Source organism: Sceloporus occidentalis, unplaced genomic scaffold, assembly GCF_023333645.1.
Source record: "Sceloporus occidentalis isolate IW3139 unplaced genomic scaffold, rSceOcc1.0.p SCAF_2, whole genome shotgun sequence".
Classification (NCBI taxonomy): domain Eukaryota; kingdom Metazoa; phylum Chordata; class Lepidosauria; order Squamata; family Phrynosomatidae; genus Sceloporus; species Sceloporus occidentalis.
The window spans coordinates 257,971,315-257,990,307 of record NW_028316982.1 but is presented as its reverse complement, the minus strand read 5'-3'; the positions used below and the strand labels follow the sequence as shown (position 1 = coordinate 257,990,307).

General features: G+C 40.0%; 1 protein-coding gene across 1 annotated transcript in view; it reads left to right on the top strand.

Moving 5' to 3' along the window:
* PANX1 (pannexin 1) overlaps window positions 1-11,150 on the top strand; it is a 29,099-nt gene extending 17,949 nt beyond the window's left edge. Inside the window, exons 3-5 of the mRNA XM_089512832.1 lie at window positions 5,652-5,875; window positions 6,914-7,581; window positions 8,987-11,150. Of these exons, the coding sequence (XP_089368958.1) occupies window positions 5,652-5,875; window positions 6,914-7,581; window positions 8,987-9,078 (984 nt within the window). The 3' untranslated portion in view covers window positions 9,079-11,150. The remainder of the gene's footprint in view (window positions 1-5,651; window positions 5,876-6,913; window positions 7,582-8,986) is intronic.
* The last annotated feature ends 7,843 nt before the right edge of the window (window positions 11,151-18,993 follow it).

Genomic DNA, 18,993 nt, shown 5'->3' with positions numbered 1-18,993 from the left:
TTGGCAAAATTTGTTTGGAGGGGTTTTGTCTTTGCCTTCCTCTGAAGCTGAGAGAATGTGACTTGCCCAAGGTTGCCCAGTGGGTTTTCATGGCCAAGTGGGGATTCGAACCTGGGTCTCCAGCATTGTCATCTGTCTAGCAAATGCATTAGTTATAAACTATTTTAAACAGGTATGTTTTTTAAATTAAAAAATCCTTGTGAATATTGCTGCTGAAGGAGCTAGTCTTATGTTTCTTGGGAAACAGTCCCATACTTTAGGCTTCTAAATAGAAGCTTCATACCTGACTTCTAACTGATTTAAAAGAAGAATTTTATTTTTTAGAAGATTTCCCTAGCATATAGCAATTTTGTCTGTTTGCTTTTATTTCCAGATTGCACAAAGAGCAGATAGCAGAGGAGAAGTGTTCTGAATCTGTGCCATTTGAGGTGGCAAGTAGGAGCACTGTGTAATTGAATACTCCCTAATATAAAAATATGCAAATGAAAAGCATAATGTCAAGAAAAGCTTTAGCTGACATACATATTCTCTTTTGCAGCCTCTTCTGCTCCCTTGCAATGTAGGAAATCAACAAAAGACACAACATTCCCCTTACCCATCTGCTAACTGACTTGGTGCAATCCAGGAAGTGTTATGATAGCATCTGGGAGTTGTATAAAACAGGAGTAGGGACTGTGTAACCCTCCAGATATGAGCTATGTTGGCTAAGGCTAATTGGAACTGCAGTTCAGCAGCATCTCAAGAGCCATACAATTCTCACTCCTGATATGGATTGCACTTATATTACATTCTACATGTAAAGACTCTGGCAGCACAAAAAAGGAAGAGAATCCATCTTCTTTTTGTTACCTGCTTGCTATGGATATCTGGCTGGAAAAGGAAGTTTAATTAAAGCAATTGGTTTTTTAAAAAATACATATTTTTAAAATTATACATATAAATATATAGAAATTTCTTATTTCTGTGTATGGCTGTGAAATCTGAACAGTGATGAAAGCTGACTGAAAGCAAAACAATACATTTGAAATAGTACTGGAGGAAAGTTCTGCAAATAGCATGGATTGCTAAAAATACAAAGGAATGGGTCCTAGAGCAAATTAGGTCTGAAATATCCCTAGAGGCCAAGATGACTAAACTGAGACTGTCATACTGGGACATATTAGGAGAAGATGTGAATCACTTGAAAAGATGATAATGCTCAGAGGAAGGCAAAGGCAGTACGAAAAATGAAAGAGCACAGTACAGGTGGATTGATTAAGTCAATGAATCCATAGCCCTAAGTCTGTAAGGCCAGAGAAAGGCAGTTTATGAGGTCTCCCATTCATAGAGTTACCATAAATTAAAATTGATATGACAGTAGATAACAACTACTCCTCCAAAAAGTGGCAGTTATGGACAGAGTGGTTAGAATTGTAGTCTTAGAACACTTGGAGAGCTTAAGTAAATTCATAATCAAGGCCAAGGATAAGGACTTCAGGGAAGCAAAACGTTTTGTTTAACATGGTAGTGCAATGGAACCTGAAGCACTGCCTAATTTGGAAAGCATGCAGAAGATCACAAGTTGAATCCCTGGGATCTATTTGTTTTTTTTAAGGGATCACATGATTCGAAAGACTCTGGAGATCCCTTCTGGCCTATCAGAAGAAATTAGCTTTCTCTGATCTATTGTCTTCCATATAAGTTGTACTACAATTCCTGTCATCTTCACTAAGCATAGTGACTGGGATCAGGTGTCAAATCTGGAAAGTTGCAGTAGACTAACTGCATTGGATGAACAAGTAGTCTAATATAACTAAAGATGTTTCCTGCATTGCCAAACCTCACCTTCCTGCCAGAGTTGCTATGTCAGCAGCTCTTTAGGCAATTGGGGAAGTGAGATTCACAACATGTATAATTCTTCTAATGAAGAGTCAGTAACTAAATGTGTGTGGGGAGGAAACTATAGTTTGTCAGCAATCAACAGTTGTATAAAAGTTAATTTTTTGAGCCACCACCTCTGTAACACTCATGCTAGCTATGGGATTCTGATAGTTGTAGTCCAAAAAAGTAACTTTTCCTAGCTCTTCAGCCTACAGAAATGTCTGTCAGGCAACTCATGTATTAAAGCTGATTGTTTTCAATGGACATCCACACAGGAGATGACAAATTGATGGCCAGTATTCAGTATCAGCTACTTGCAGCTCCTCCACACTGGAAAAATAAAGTAGTACCACTTTAACCGTCATGGCTCCATCCTGTGGAACCCTGGGATTTGTACTTGTATTCAGCCTTGTCTGTCAGAGAGCTCTTATGCCTCACCAAACTTCAGATCCCAAAATTCTGTAAGATAGAGTCATGGCAGTTAAGTGCTTTATTTTTGCAAAATGGATACACCTGCTAATAAACTGGGATACTCTAAACACTGGTGGAATTATCACCAGTAGAATGGTCCTCCTTCTTCTCAAGCATGATGCCTGCAAAGTAGGTTTTGTGAGGAGTTACGATTGTGGCAATAGCATCACAACTGTGGCTAAGAAGCTATTGTGAATCCAGAACAGTTACCTAGATTTTCTCATCCGTAACTGTTCTGTTAATGATCACTAGTTAGCCACAGATGGCACACGATTGCCAACTTTAGAAGTCCTCCCCCAACGTACTTTATAAGGCATCAGTTCTATGGGGAGAAGGAGGTCCATTCCACCTGCAGTCAGAGCACAGCTGATACAAGAGTACGGGGCCATATTAGCAGTGCTTCATCATAGTGAAACAGAAAGTGCTCTTCTAGAAAAAAAGGAAAAACAAGAAACGCAGATATTTTTAAGGATAAAGCAAGCAAGTGGGGATTAGGGCCTCAGCTAGCTCACCTCCAGACCTACAAAAAATTGTGAGTTTTTTAAAAATAAAAGCAGGACTACTACTTGATCTGTTGTTTTGATTTTAAAATATTATTGGCAGTATGTGATCTCCAAGACTGCTTTAATTTCCTGGACACTGTAAAGATTGCTTAGCTCATTTCCCAGATACAGACTCATTTCTCAGGGGATTAAAGAATGCATGAATGAGCCAGCTAAGGCTGGCCTTTGCTCTTCTCTGGTGCTTTCCCTTTTGCAATCCTCTCCATCTAATGTTTCACTTTCCAGGCAGAGCACTGAAATCTCAGTTTTAAAGCACAGCTGGATTGAATTGGCACTTAATATTCACCCTTGTGCATGGTCTGTCTGATCTTGCCAGTCTTGTCCTTTATCACAATATCATTGACAGCCCAAAGTGGCAGGAATATCATGTTGAGCCTACTTAAATTATCTGTCAACATGACACTAACATGTTCAAGCTCTTTGAACCTACAGTTTAATGTAGATTTTCTCAACTTTTTTATCCTGGAGGAACACTTCAAATTATGTTCAGGTCTCAGGGAATCCCTACATACAAATTATTATATCTCTAGCTCAGAAATGACCCTAACAGATTAGAGAATTTGACCAAAACTTAACAAAAAATACTTTCAACAGGGAGAACTCTAAGGTACTACATTTAGGCAGGAAAATGAAAGACTTGGATATGGGATGGGGATGATACCTACCTTAACAACAGTGTGTGTGAAAGCAATCTGGGAATCTGTAGACCAACAAGCTGAACGTGAGTCAACAGTGTGATACGGTAGCTAAAAAGCCAATATGATCCTAGGCTTCATCAGTAGGAGTATAGTGTCTAGACTGAAGGGAGTAATAGTACCACTCTATTCTGCTTTAGTCAGATGTCACCTGAAATACTGTTCTGGACATACAGTTCAAGAACATGTTGAGAAGCTGGAGCATGTCCAGAGAAGGGAGACTAAAATGGTGAAAGGTCTGGAAACTGTGCCCAGTGAAGAGTGACTTAGGGAGCTGGGTATGTTTAGCCTGAAGAAGAGAAGGTTAATAGATGACATGATAACCATGCTTAAATATCTGAAGGGATGTCATATTAAGGATGTTTTCTGCTGCTCCAGAGAACAGAGCAATGGGTGCAAACTACAGGGAAAGAGATTATCTTTAAACATTAGGAAGAACTGCCTAACAATAAGAGCTGTTTGAGAATGGAACACGCTCCCTCGGAGAGTGGTAGAAGTGATATGATAGCCCTGTTTAAATATTTGAAGGGATGTCAAATTGAGGAGGGAGCAAGCTTGGTTTCTGCTGCTTCAGAGGACAGGACCCAGAACAATGGATGCAAGGTTCAGGAAAAGAGATTCCACCTCAACACCTCCTGACAGTAAGGGCTGTTCGACAGTGGAACACACTCCCTCAGAGTGTAATTGCATCTCCTTCCATGGAGGTCTTTAAACAGAAGCTGGATGGCCATCTGTCAGGGATGCTTTGATTGAGAGTTCCTGCATGGCAGGGGGGTTGTACTGGATGGCCCTTGTGGTCTCTTCCAACTCTATGATTCTATGATTCTTCTTTGGAGGTTTTTAAAAAGAGGGGGGATGGTCATCTGTTTAGGGGTCCTTTGATAGTGTCTTCCTGCATGGCAGGAGTTTGGACTGGATGGCCCTTGTGGTCTCTTCCAACTCTATGATGCTATGAAATACTTTTTTGGTCCAATTGCAAACTTTCACAGAATTCTTAGCAAGCCATCCTGGACCCCTAAGTTTCTAGGGAACATTGGCTGAGAAACCTTAGTTGAGAGTGCTCAGACCTTTTCTTGGGCCTGCTACCTCCTGTAGCATATTCTGACAGGAGAAAAAGAGTTGACACTCTCCCATTACTTCATCTCCAGGTCAAACTCCTTAATTTTTGCTCCAGAGAGGAGCAAGGTCAGCTCAGAAAGGTGTTCTTATTCCTATTTGTTATGTATATGTTATCAAATTGTTCTGTGGCACATTTTTGCAGGACTTGCGGGTCACTCTTTAATAGCTTTGAGTTGTGTCTGCAAAATCCACTTCAGCTGTCATGGCTCCATTCTGTGGAATACAGGAGTTTGTAGTTTCGGACTGCTGTTTAAAATGTTCTGCTAGATAACTGCCATGCACTCCACAAACTGCAGCACTCTTTAGCAGAGAATCCTAGGACCCTCACCAAACTATAAATCCTTGGATTCCAAAGGATGCAACTATGGCAGTTAAAGTAGTTTCAAACTGAAACAATTGCATAGTACATACATACTTTCTGTCTCTACCTTCCCCAAACCACAGTATAACAGATAATACTGACAAACTACAGGATTGCATGTTAATAATGCCTGTGATGGTATTAGAGTAATGGAAGTGTTCATTGTTAAGTATTAAACCTGAATTTTAAAAGCCAGCAAAAAAGCAGATTCTGGAGAAAGGCTAGGGAATCTGTGGCCCTCCAGATAATTATGGACAACTTACATCATTGCATTAGAAACTGTGTCTAGCTTTGATATGTGCTGCAGTTCAAGAACTAATTGTTCCCTTGACCTGTTCTATCATATTTTCAGATGTGACATTAACAGAATGGTCAGAATTTGATCTCGTTGTAAGTGTGCAGAGAACTGCAGCCTAAAATTATTGTTTTGCATTTCCCCAGTCTGCTTTGTGAAAATGAACTCTACATTAGTTGTTGGATGCATTCATTTTATGGGGGGGGGGGGGGGGCGTTTAAAATGTCACGGCAGTTCTGTTGTTAATAGATCTGATCTGACTTAACTTGGTGATTTTCTTTTCCCAGTTTTTCCCATACATCCTTCTACTAGTTGCAATCTTGCTGTACCTGCCGTGTCTCTTCTGGCGCTTCACATCAGCACCCCACCTTAGCTCAGACCTGAAATTTATTATGGAAGAACTTGACAAGGCCTATAACAGAGCAATCAAAGCTGCAAATAGCTGCTGTAATGCTGATGCGAGGGATCATGCTGGCTCCATGCCAGTCCACAGCGAGAACATTACTCAGAGGTAATAACACAACCCTGGGTGGTCCCCTCCCCTCGTTTCTAGATTGTTTTATAATAAACATCACTGAAAAATACAGTACATAAACCACCCATATGCAGTTTAAAAGTAAGTGTAAAGTCATGGCAAGATAGCAAGAAACACAAACTTTTTTATCTTCTTTTTTTGTCAGTGTTTAACATAGAATGTTCAACATGCAAACATAATATGGGGAATAGCAGAACTTGGAATAGGGTTTTTTTGGTGGTGGTGGTGGTTTTGGTGTTTTCTTGGATTACTGTTCTGGGGGATATGGCAAGTTCTAGTACAAAAATTCCAGGCTTTGAGGAAAAGAGCTAAAATCTGACACCTGCATTGCCACTAGATATCTGATTATTAGAGGGTGGAGTGAGGCAAGACAGATGTGATTGTTATATTATCATCATCATTTGATATAAGGAACATCACGCCAGTGTATGTATGTAATAGAACAAGCATCCATAGGTTTTTGGTATGCATGGGGGTCCTGGAATTAAACCCCAGCAGATACCAAGGGCCCACTGTACATCTTTTTGTGTTCGTTGTAGAGAGAGGAATTCACTACTGCCCTTGTGTAATCTCCCCTACCACCTAGGGACTCACCTTCCTCCTGCACACCCACCCTGAGATACAGTCATTTAGCCAGTGGGGAAGCCAGGGAGTGACTAAGAAGTGTCCAATTGTGTCTCTATAGCAGGATGCATTATGAAGAAGACATTCTCTGGGATCTGCTTGATGTCCTCCAGAGGTCCCAGAGGATGACTATATGCCCATGTTGGGGAGACATAGGAGGAAGGAGTGATTCTTGCAGTATGGAAAATGAAGTAGAGGTCTGCCTACTTCCTCCATGCAGGAGCTTAGTCTTTGTTAGAGACCAGCTCTTTCAGAACTTATCTTAAACATATGACATTATTACTTAGGAAATTTCAATCAGGCCTGTTACCTGGGTGTGTTTTTTATAGTTTCTTAGAGAAATGAAATCCCCATATAATAACTTAGGGTGTTGGCTTTTTCCAAATCCAGCTTCTGGGAAATATCTGACAGCTGCTTTAAATACCCCATTGTGGAACAATACCTGAAGACAAAGAGAGGCTCCAAGACCTTAATCATCAAGTACATATTTTGCCGTTTGCTGACACTGACAATTATTCTCCTGGCTTGTCTCTACCTGGGCTACTATATCAGTCTTTCCTCCCTGACTGATGAGTTTATCTGCAACATAAAAACGGGGATCTTAAAGAATGATTCGACTGTTCCAGAACGGTTTCAGTGCAAACTAGTTGCCGTTGGTGTCTTCCAGCTTCTCAGCTATATCAACTTCCTTGTCTACATCCTCCTCTTGCCTCTTGTAATCTATGCATTGTTGGTGCCATTGAGGCAGAGCACAGACATCCTCCAAGTATATGAGCTTCTGCCAACATTTGATGTTCTCAAAATCAAAACAAAGAGCTACAACGACTTAAGCCTCTACCTCCTCTTCCTGGAGGAGAATGTCAGTGAGTTGAAATCTTACAAGTGCCTCAAAGTTTTGGAGAACCTGAAAGGCAGTGGAGAAAGGTTTGACGCCATGCAACTCCTGATGAACCTTGGCTCAATTAAAGACACTGCAGATGGCAAGTCAGCCACTGCCAAAGGAGATGGAGGAAAGAAAACTGAAGCAGATACAGCAAAGAATGCAGAGGAATTACAGGGTAAGGCTACTTCTGCTTTACTTTACTTAATTTTTCAATTATTTATATACTGTTATTGATACAACATCTGACAGAAGTTTACAAAGATTTAAAATACCATACTTATTACAGTACAGTGGGCCCTTGGTATCCACTGGGGTTGGTTCCTGTGGATACCAAAATCTGTGGATGCACAAGTCACATTAAATACAGTGCATAGCAAAATGGCACCCATTATATTAAATGGCAAAATCAAGGATTTTTTTAAATTTATATTTTTTTTAATATTTAAAACCCATGGATGGTTAAATCCATTGATAAAGAATCTATAGATAAGGAGGTTTGACTGTAAAATTAAAAAAAGCAACACAATACCACAACAGCAATGCTCAGCGTCTAAGTAAAATTTCCCCTAAATATTGTGTTAGATGTTGAAGTCCTGGATCAGACTTGCATGTGAACCAAATTTTCTTGATAGCCTACATGAGCCTGTGCAAGCATCAGCAGTATAATCCCGTAAAAACATTTAGAAGTAGGTTCACTGAGTTTAGTCAACCTACTCCCAAGAAAAAGTGCAAAGGATTACAACTTTGAAGGGCTGGTTTCAAGCTTGGGCCTGAATCCTCTCCGTTAATCCAAACTGGAGTAGACCTATTAAATCAGTTGTTGAATTGTGTGAATTTAGTGAGTTAACTCTAGTTCAGACTAATAAAAGGATTCAGGCCCATGTCATGCTTAGGATGGAGTCACTGAACTCAGTGGGCTTAAATTTGCTCATGAGTGAATTAAATACCATTAAGTTTAATGAGTCTTCCAAAGTACAGAGGATTCTCTATATCCACAGATTCTGCACCCATGGATTCAACCATCCACAACATGAAAATATTCAAAGCAAAATTCCAAAAAACAAACCTTGATTTTGCCATTTGATATAAGGGACACCAATTTACTACACTACTGTATTTAATGGGACTTGATCATCCACAGATTTTGGTACCCACAAGGGGCCCTGGAACCAACCTCATCAGATACCAAGGGCCCATTGTATGATTAAAGCTAGATCCAGCCCAGCATCTTTTAATTTTAAATATTAATTCTGGAGTTGAACATGGTGGAGTACCATATTGGCCCCATTCAAATGTGTCTGTTTTTTCTATTTTTTCACATTTCCTCCAATACTGTTGTTATACCCCATTGGCTCTGGATTCTCATTGGTATGTTCTTGTGGTTTTAGTTTAGAGGACTGGAAAGATCACTCCAAAAAAATGAAAAGCAGTGGAGAACTGTTCTCCCTGAAGCAGTGAGTTCAGAGACGTATTGCTCAGACCCAATGGATGCCCCATGTTTAATAGCAATAAGGATATTCATTAATATATGAAAATGAATAACGGGATATTCCCTTTCACCATTGTGTCTCAATTTTCAGATTTGACTGGAACGATAACACCAGCAGATGGAGTAAAAACAAGTAAAGAAGATGGCAAGCTTCGTCAGAGGCTTCTGGATTCTTCTTGCTGAAGGGCTCCATTAGAGTTTTGTTGATTATGACTGTTCTTCTCTCATACTCTACTACAAGCTGTATTGAGCACTTGATTGCTTCCTTGTTGAATGAACAAAAACTGGGACCTGTGGGTAAATAATTGTTTACAAACTTTTTATAGGGCTGTGTTTACATACCTATCTAGCCTCCTATCATCAAAGCGATGATAAATAAGTATCCAAGATCGGGGGATCAAAAAGACCTCAGAGGACTACACCACTACACATAACCGCCTACTGATTTATTTTTTCTTTCCATTTAAAAAAATCACCAAAAAACCACAGAATATCGCCTTGACATCTCTAGGGGGCATGGCAGTAATTTTGACATCCTACACTGTTTTACACCCTGGTTTGTATTGTGTGCCTTCAGGTTGTTTCCAACTTATGGCTACTCTTAAGGCAAATCTATCATGGTTTTCTTGGCAAGATTTGTTCAGAGAGGATTAGACTTTGTCTTCCTCTGATGCTGCAAGAATGTGACTGGTTCCAGGTCACCCAGTGGGCTTCCATGGCTGAGCAGGGATTTAAACCCTGGTCTCCAGAGTCCTAGTCCAAAGTTCAAACCACTGCACCACACTGGTATATTCTCTGGTTTTAAGAAGGCTTCTTTTGGGTTTCTAAGAATGAGGCAGTGGTATGTGTGCACTATGACAGAATTGCCTCCATGCCCACTAGAGGTACAAGGTACATTTTGGGTGTGAGGGGCAATTAAGAGCCTCATAAATGGCCTTGCAGGCTCTACGAGGCTTGTGGGTGTCACTTTCCCCGTCTCTGGTTTAAAGGCATAATAGTAAGAATGTGATTTATTAGAGAGAAAGCTAAAGTTTGTGGTTGTTAATTGCCATAAAACTGACTTTGACTTATGGTGACCCTATGAATGGGGGCCTGTAAGTCACCCTGTTAATAGCAGCACTGCTTAGATCTTAAAACCTCAAGACAGCTGTGACTTCCTTGATTGAGTCCATCCACCTGTAATGTAGCCTTCCTCTTTTCCTACTGTCTTCTGCCTTACCAAGTATTTTTCTCTTTTCTGATGAGTCACATCTTCTCATCATATGTCTCTGCTAAGTACCCATAGTCCAGCACTGGCTGGCTGGCCCTATACAAAATACAGTTGTGGGGTGAAATAATTACAATTACACTTAATTACATTAGCAAGGAAAGGCAGAAAAAAATTGTGTGTTTCTCCAATGCCTCTCTACTAGAACATGGCCACATAGCCCGAAAAACTCACAAAAAACTATGGATGCCAGCCATGAAAGCCTCCGACATCAAGCCTCTCTTCTTTGTTATTAGTGCACCTGCAGCCTGCTTCCTCCTGCCATCACAGTGTCTTTGTCAGCTGAAATTATAACATTTTCAATGGCTCAGATCAGTGCATGCAGAAAAAGATGTTAAAGCGGTCTATACAGTTGGGGGTGGTGGGTGACCGCATCCACCCACACGCACATTCACAGTGCCTTTGTCCTCTGAAATTATAATAATTCATTGGCTCAGATCAGTGCATGCAGAATAAAATCTTAGATCTGACTGTAGATGGAGTTGAATGTGCACTTGTTAAACTGTTGTGCAGTTATTCTATTATATTGCATGAGCATTGCAAAACCAACCTGAGAGCATGTTTTCAATTGTTTACTGAAATAAATAGGTGCACCTGATAAATATATACCTGTTACACTTTCTAGAACATCCTTACTACCTTAGAGCACTACCATTGGGTTGCTGTAAACAGGACGGGTGCAGTTATTCAGTTTACACAGTTCACTGTCCTTGAATTACACCTGCAGTCTACCTTATTTTGTTTCTAGTTATATGGTCAGTGTTTCAGTACATGCAATATAAATGTTATAGGATTTTTGTGTAATCTCTGTGAAAAGTTTCTCAACAGGTAAACTTGCAATATGTTTTCAAACAAGAAAATATATATATATTTTTATGTGATACGTGCCCTGTAATATATCTGAGTTTATGGACTGCTTGTTCGAATCAAGATTCAGGAGCCAAGGTACATTCTGTAGATGACATATCCATCATTTACAGAGCCATTTTTTTAAAAAAAAGATTACAGTGTTAACTATCAGTGAATGTGCCACCAACAAAATAGCTGCTTTTAGGAGCACCTGGTTTGAAGAAAGGAGGTGGAAAACTAAACTTCCAATCAATCTTACTTTACATCAGAAACAGATGACCGGTTTCAGATACAGGGGAGAAGCTCAGTAAAACATGAGTGCATAGCTATCTGGTTACATTTTAGATATTTTAAAACTTTGGCAGTATTGTTGATAGTCATGTTAAGAACAAAGTGGCAAAGATGGCGAGAGACCTGGAGATCAAGTCCTAACATGAAAAGGTCAAAGATACTGGGTGCGTTTAACTTGGAGATTAAAATGATGTGGTAGCCATGTTCAAACAGATAAAACGACTCACACATTTATGATGGAGCATGTTTATTCCCAGTAGCTCCATACAGTAATATTTGAACCAGTGTGTTCAGACCAGAAGAAAGGATAAACCAGTGGGTTCAAACCAGAAGGAAGTATTTTGATTAAACTTTAGGAAGAACTTTCTGGTAGTACCAACTGTTTGACGGTGGAATAGAATTCCTCAGTACATGATGGGTTTGTTTTCATTAGAGCAAGATGGGAACCGTTTGGCCTTCCAGATGCTAGAACTGCACCTACCAACATCTTTCACAGTAGGTGGTGATGACTCAGGTTGCTGGGAGTTTTGATTCAGCAACACATTGGGAGCCCACATAATTTCTACATCTGCATTGGACCTCCATCAGAGCTTTTTCAAAATATGCTGAATATTGTAATATAGTGGCAGAACAGTAGCACTTTACCTACAACAATTGGAGGTTCAGCTAAATCAAGGGTGCGCAATCTCTTGGCTGTTGCTGTTGCAGCCTACAGAGCCGTGGGGAGATCACACACTTTCCTCCACAGACCAGCAGATTGTCTGAATACAAAGAGATCACTGCGCTGCTGCAGTGATCTCACTTGTTCTTGCTGTGGATTGCAAAATGTCTGGATATGTTTCTCACAGCTTCTAGTGACTCTTATCTGTAAGATGCCTGCAAGGTTCTTGGGGTGGAAAGAACATTTGAGGTCTCTTCCAGTTGTGTGATTCAATGAGCTTTGAGGATTTGGTTGACAGCTATAAGATTAAAATCTGCCTTAACTCTATCCTGCCTTCAACATTCTGTGATGATGGTCATTTTAAGTTAACAACCAATAAGTAATTTATTGGTGAAAAAGATTTTTTTTTAAATCCTTGCATATTTCCTCCTCAGAAAGAGAACAGTAGAGCACCTATATAGGTACTAGGCCCCAGCTTGCCATACCGCCAGTAAAATATCTCAGTAGTTACTGGGAAATAACCCTTGCTTGAGATGGAAAAGCAGTACTGCCAATCCAAGTAGGCAAGTCTGAATGAGAAGAACCAGTGCTCTCACTCAATGCTTGGAAATTTTGAGTTTATCCAAGCTCTTGTCTATGAGTAAGTTAGTTTTGTACACTCCTATATAACAGGGATGTATTTATTTAGTATATTAGAAATGTGTGGAATCATTGCAGGAGGATATTGGGAGATGCTGATAATTCAGAGTATTATTGTGGTTATGTTTTAATAAAATGTCTAACAGTGCAACGTGACAATAGTAGGCATTGGCATGTGAATGTGTTATGGTATTAATTCTTCATTCTAAGTGAAACTGTGTTATATGAAATGTAATTCATTACTTTCAGACCTGCCCATTTTTTGTCTGTAGTTTTCAGTTAAGAATTTCAACAGTCTCTTGTTGCTATACTAAAAGCCTGGCAACACTAGACAGGGCTTTTGGAAATTGTAGTCTACAGCATCTGGAGGGCACCAGGCTGGAAAAGAATGCAAGTTCCCCATATTTTGTGTTAAGCTCTTGATTTCAGAGGACGCTAGCACTAAAAAAAAAAAAACAACAACACCTGAACTGTTACTAATTTATTACATGTTTTATTTGTTGAACTGATGTGACAGCCAGTATCTAACATTTGTATGAATAAAGTTTGCTTCTTTGTGATGAAAGTATCTGCAACAATTATGAATCTGTGGCTGCAGGGACATAGCCAGGATTTTAGGAAGGGGGGGGGGGGGGGTCCAGACTAAGTGCCACCATTATAATGGGGCTTGGGTGCAGCGACGCAGCAGCACATACCATTCATTTTTCTAATGGAAGGGGGGGGTCCGGACCCCAAGATCCCCCCCCCTTGGCTACGTCCCTGGTGGCTGAGTAGGAAACAATTAACAGAGGAAAATCTATCAGCAATATAAGTTGAGGCTCCCTCATTCGAAATGATTGGGACCAAAACTGTTTTGGATTTTGGATTTTTTCAGATTTTGGAATATTTGCATATACAGAATGAAATATCTTGGAAATTACCTGAAGGTAATTTTATACACAATATTTTTAATAATTTTGTGGGTGAGAAAAATTTTGTGTACATTAACCATCAGAAAGCAAAGGTGTCACTATCTCAGCCACTCAAATGGACAATTTTGGATTTTGGAGTATTTCAGATTTCAGAATTCTGGAAAGGGGAGATTCAATCCCTCATAGCTGCTATTCTGAAGACTGCTAGATTTTAATTTATTAAATGTGAACAGTGGGTGCATATTCCTGTTTCATCAGTTTCTGGATAAGCATAGATTCCATCATGTCATTACAGTATAATACCTATTACCAGCAATGCTTCGAAAAGAGCAATATAATTTTTGTTTTCTAAACCATTAAGTCTTCAAAACTTTATCACAGTATCCTAACACCAAAGCCCAATTCTTCTCAATACTTTCCATTGATTTATGGTTTACATATGCAATTAACTTACCAAATTCAAACATTTCTACTAACTTTAAACACCATTCTTCAATAGTTGGTAGCTGGTGTTTTCCATTTTTGGGCCAGCAGAATTCTAGCAGCTGTGATCATGTATAAAAGCAGTTTCTGATATTTACGTTCATTGTTTTTTGAAATCTTAGTTGTCGTATTTAGTAAGTAAATCTCTAGTTTCATTTAATAGTTAATATTTAACATTTTACATATAGGATTGTGGATTTCCCCCCAATATTTCTTTAATCTTGGGACAATTCCACCACGCATGAAATCAGGTTCCTTTGGCCTTGCTGCATTTCCAACAATTATTCTGTTTAGATTTACTGAAACTGGTAATACTTTGTGGTGTCAGATACTACATCTGTGCCATTTTTAAACAGCTTTCTCGGGTCTTGTGAGCCAATGAATTTTAGGGTCAGCTAGTTCTTTTACTGTTTTCAATTTGAAACCTTCTTTTAAGTCCATTCTTAGAATATTTCCATAGGTTAACCAGACACTATACAGCCCACAGGCTGTATTTTACCTGCCCCTAAGTTAGATTCTAACATCCTTGCATTGAGCAATAATGACTCTGCATAACATTTATTTATATATACACACACACCATTATATAGTATAGAAAAGTGTATATTCGTTAGACACTAAAGGGCCCTCAATGCTTTTGACTTTCCTTGTAAAAAATGACAAAGCCTTCTGGTGTTTGCTTTTGCTTTTTCCATCCCTGATCTAGCATTAAAGCACGGGGGATGTATCCCTGTAGATGTTTTAGGACTGCAGGTCCCATGATCCCTCTCCTTTGTTTCTGCCTGTTATAGCTGATGGGAGTTATAGGCCAAGAAAGATCAGATAACTTACAGCAGCGGTTCCCAACCTGTGCTCCATGGAGCCCTTAGCGTTCCCCAGGTGCTCCGCAGCCACTCCAAAAAAAACGAAAGAAATAAAAATGAAATTAAAGAATAAGAAACAAAAAGTAGAATCAAAATAAGAAAATTAGAAACTTGTAAGACATAGAGTAGGCCTCTTAGAGGCTCCGTCATAGAAATTGGTTTTAAAAAGGGCTCTGCAAGTCAAAAATGTTGGGAACCCCTGGCTTACAGCATCCCCATGCACCCTAAAAGATTTTTATTTTAAATAAGGGCATCAAGAAATGTTGCACAATATTACAGAAACAAAGATACACTCCTGATTTCTATACAGACATTGAAATGTGGACATTGTGTTTGTTTCAGCTCTCTCTTATTGATCATTATTGTGGAACGTGGGTTTCATCTTTCAAAGCCTGATGCATATTGATTTGAGGCTCATGCCTGTTTCATGGGGGGGGGGGGAAGTAACATGAGTCACTTTTTATGGTCGCAGGGAAATCATCATTTCTTTTGTTTCCGGCACTTAGGGTGTATTATGCTGTTTTTTCTCTAGCCAAAACAACACTGTTCCTGAACACTGAAGAATCAGGAGGCTCTGTGTTTTGCAGAAGTTACTAAAACATACTGAGCACTTCACCCATCAGATTCTGCTCATTGTTGTGATGTATTGGCTGACAGTTGCAAGGGTTGTAAAATCCAGAGAAGGAGAGGGGATGGAACCGAGCATCATGATGAAGGCTTATGGTCAACAGTCTGAAACAATGAATAGAATCACTCCATATTACATTTTGTTGCAGTTCCCACTTGTATATCTGAATTCTGACCTAATATTTCCCATATGCTTTCATGGGATCTGTGCCTGAGCCATTCTCCAATGGAAAAACCTGCCTAGACTAACACTACTCACTCAGACATGCATGCAAATTAGTAAGCCATTTTCATTATAATGTAATAGATAAATACCCCTCCCTCCAACGAGCTCAGAAGAACACTTGTGAATGCAGACCTTGGGATCTACTTCACGCCAAATGTAACTAGTTTCTAAGGTAAGTTTCATAGCTAAGAACAGGGTTGCTGGGTTGGGCTGGTTTGCTTTTGACTTAAAACAAAATTCAAACTTTAGCTAGTTGAGATCTAGACTTTATAAAGGGAATGTAAACCACATTAAGCATAATGGGAGCATTATGTTTTGAGCAAACATATCTAGGATCTGCCTGCCCAGTTTATTATTTTACACTTTAGCATTCACAGTGTCTTGCAGACTTCCTCCTCAAGTAGGTAAGTGAAAGCAGTAACCCAGAGTCAGAGTGCATATACACATATAATGAAAATGAAAGGGCAACTTTGCTCCTCCGCAAACAGAGTAAACGTCCTGATTTCTCCCCTCCTGTCCTGTGCCAACAAATTTTAGAAAAACATTGCATTCTCAGTACAGGGGCACCAGCCTTGATCCAAAACATTTCACTTGCTGAAGCAGAACAAAAAATAGCATGTACAGATGTGTATGTGTGTGTGAATAGTGTTGCCAGGTCTGGATGATTTCAAGTCCTGAGAGTTCCAGGTCAAAACGTACAACCAAGGACGGCCACTGGTAATGACATAAGAGCAGAGCCTTGTGTCTGGTAATACCATTAAGCATCATACACTAAGTACAAATCACAGTTGATCACAGCTTGTCAGTCAAAGACACATGCGCACATGGCAGACCATATTTTCCTGATTGGAAATAAAGCAGCTTTGCAAATTGCAACACCTGATTTAATCGAATAATCTTTGCAAAGTTTCACAGACAGCTAGAAGGCCTCTTGCCTGTCCAGAGACTTGCATAGAGTTTTTCCTTTTATCCAGAGCTGATTTAAATCTTACACTAAAAATGCTTTAAAACACAGCTCAAAACTGAACAATTGAAAACAGTACTGCACCCTCTTAAAGTTCTTTCCTTCAAAACTTTGTGTTCTAAATGGTTTCCAGAATAAACCATGGAAAGAAAGCAAAGGGGGAGCTATCCTAGCACAGGGTGACCAGACGCCCTCCTTTTCCAGAACATGTCCTACATTCCAGTCTTCTGTCCAGGAGAGATTCCAAAATGTCCTCCATTATGAGCTGAGTGGGAATTTGGACTCTGGTCAACAGAATTCTATTCCAAAAACACTCAAACCCACTACACCATGCTGTCTCTCACTGATGACAGCAACCTTTTTTTCTTTTTGGCACACATTGGAACAAAAAGTTGCTGTCATCAAGTGGTAAAAATGTATGTTGTTGCTCTTTGTTGTTGCCTGGTTTTGGCAAGTCATTTCTTATGATAGCTGCTCTCTTTAAGAAAAAAAAGCTATAGAGAAATGTCACTAACCTTTCCACCACTTGGAAGAAATTATGTCTGTGAGAAAGCGGAAGACAGGTGCAAACAACACATACACACCCTGTCATTTCTCCACCGAAACTCAGTGGCCACTCACTCACAAACCACAAGGTTGTGAGTTCAATACCAGCCAGGGGCTTCATGTTGACTCAGGCTGCCATCCTTCCATAGGTCACTAAAATGAATACCCAGCTTCTTGGGGCAATTAACTTACACTTTATAAACCACTTAGTACATCTGTAGGTGGTATAGAAATGTACTTGCGTTGCTATTTGCTATTAATTGTGAACCATCCCACGTGCTGTGACTGAACAATAAAGACATGGAGTGGACGAGTAAATAGGATTTTATATTTTGGATTTCAACAAAACCTTGAACTTTCCATCACTCTTTATATAAGAGCCATGTATTGTACAAGGTACTGTATATATATATGAGTTTTCAAAATTACACTCTTTCCATTAAGTAGGGAACTTGAACAATCAGAATTGGTCCATGTAACCACCCATTCTTTCATGTGGAATACATTATGTTATCTTACAAAGCCATCTGAGATGTTCAGTGACATAAAGGCAGGCGTGAACATTTGACTGGAGAATGAAAATATGCCCAGCTTTTACGCAAAGCATGAATAGCTTCAGTAGGATGACTAGATGGAAGTGCTCCCCTTTAGCCTCTTGACTAAGGTACCAGCAACCCAATCTGCGCAATTTCAGCAGCACTTGAATTAAATTAAAAGTGATGATAATACCAACATGAGTCATATATGGCATGCTAAATGCAAGCAAAGAACACAAAACCCACTGGACTCACTCTTCCATTTAAATAATCAAATAATATAGTACATTATTCTTCTGTGTAGAACAAAGCAGTTTTCTTGTTGAAAATAGTAAACTACAACTGTTATAGTGCTACTATCCATTTTAACTGCTATGGCTGCCTCCTGTGGAATCCTGGGATTTGCAGTTTAGGAAGGGGCTTAGAATTATCACCCAGAGAGCTCTTAGGCCTCACTAAACTACAAACCCCAGAATTCCACGGGAAGCAGCTATAGCTATAAAAGTGGAGTGATAGCACTATAACAATGTAGTGTGGTATTGTAAAGAAATATTGATTAATATACGTTGAACTCCAAGTAGAACTCAAAGATATAGCCATTTTAGCCTGCAAAATCAGCACGTAAAGAGATCTTTTATCACTCTTGAGACTAACTGAAAGAAAGAAATTGACAGCATGAGCTTTCGTAAACTTAAGTCTACTTCCTCAGGTGCATTTTGCTTCAAGTAGATCGATGTGTGTAGATATACGTAAAATATGTTTACACACACACACACACACACGAGGAAGAATGAGAATTCCTGCTGCCTGGTATTTGCTCTTTCTTCTCTTCTTTAGCACAATGTATAATTCTGTTTTAAATGGGAGGAAAGGAGAGAAGAAATGGCATGCAGTTAGGGATACCATATCCCTCCTGCAGGCGGGACAATCACGCTTTTGGCGGTCTTGGCCCGGTCCCGGTCCAGTTTCCCGCCAAAAGCGGGACTGCCCCACCCGCGGCCACCCTTCTCCTCCTCCGCCCTCGCGCGCTCCATTTCTATGGCCGCGCATGGCCGCATGGGGCCAGCAGGCCCTCCTCCTCCTCCGCACCCTCCCTTTCTATGGCCGCGTGCGGCCGCTCTTGGGGCCGGCTGGCCACCCACCTCCTCCTCCTCTGCCTCCTTCTCCTCCTCCACGACCGCGCCGAGCCCAGGAAGCAGCTGCCCAGGCGCGCACTGGCCTAAAAAGGGAGATGG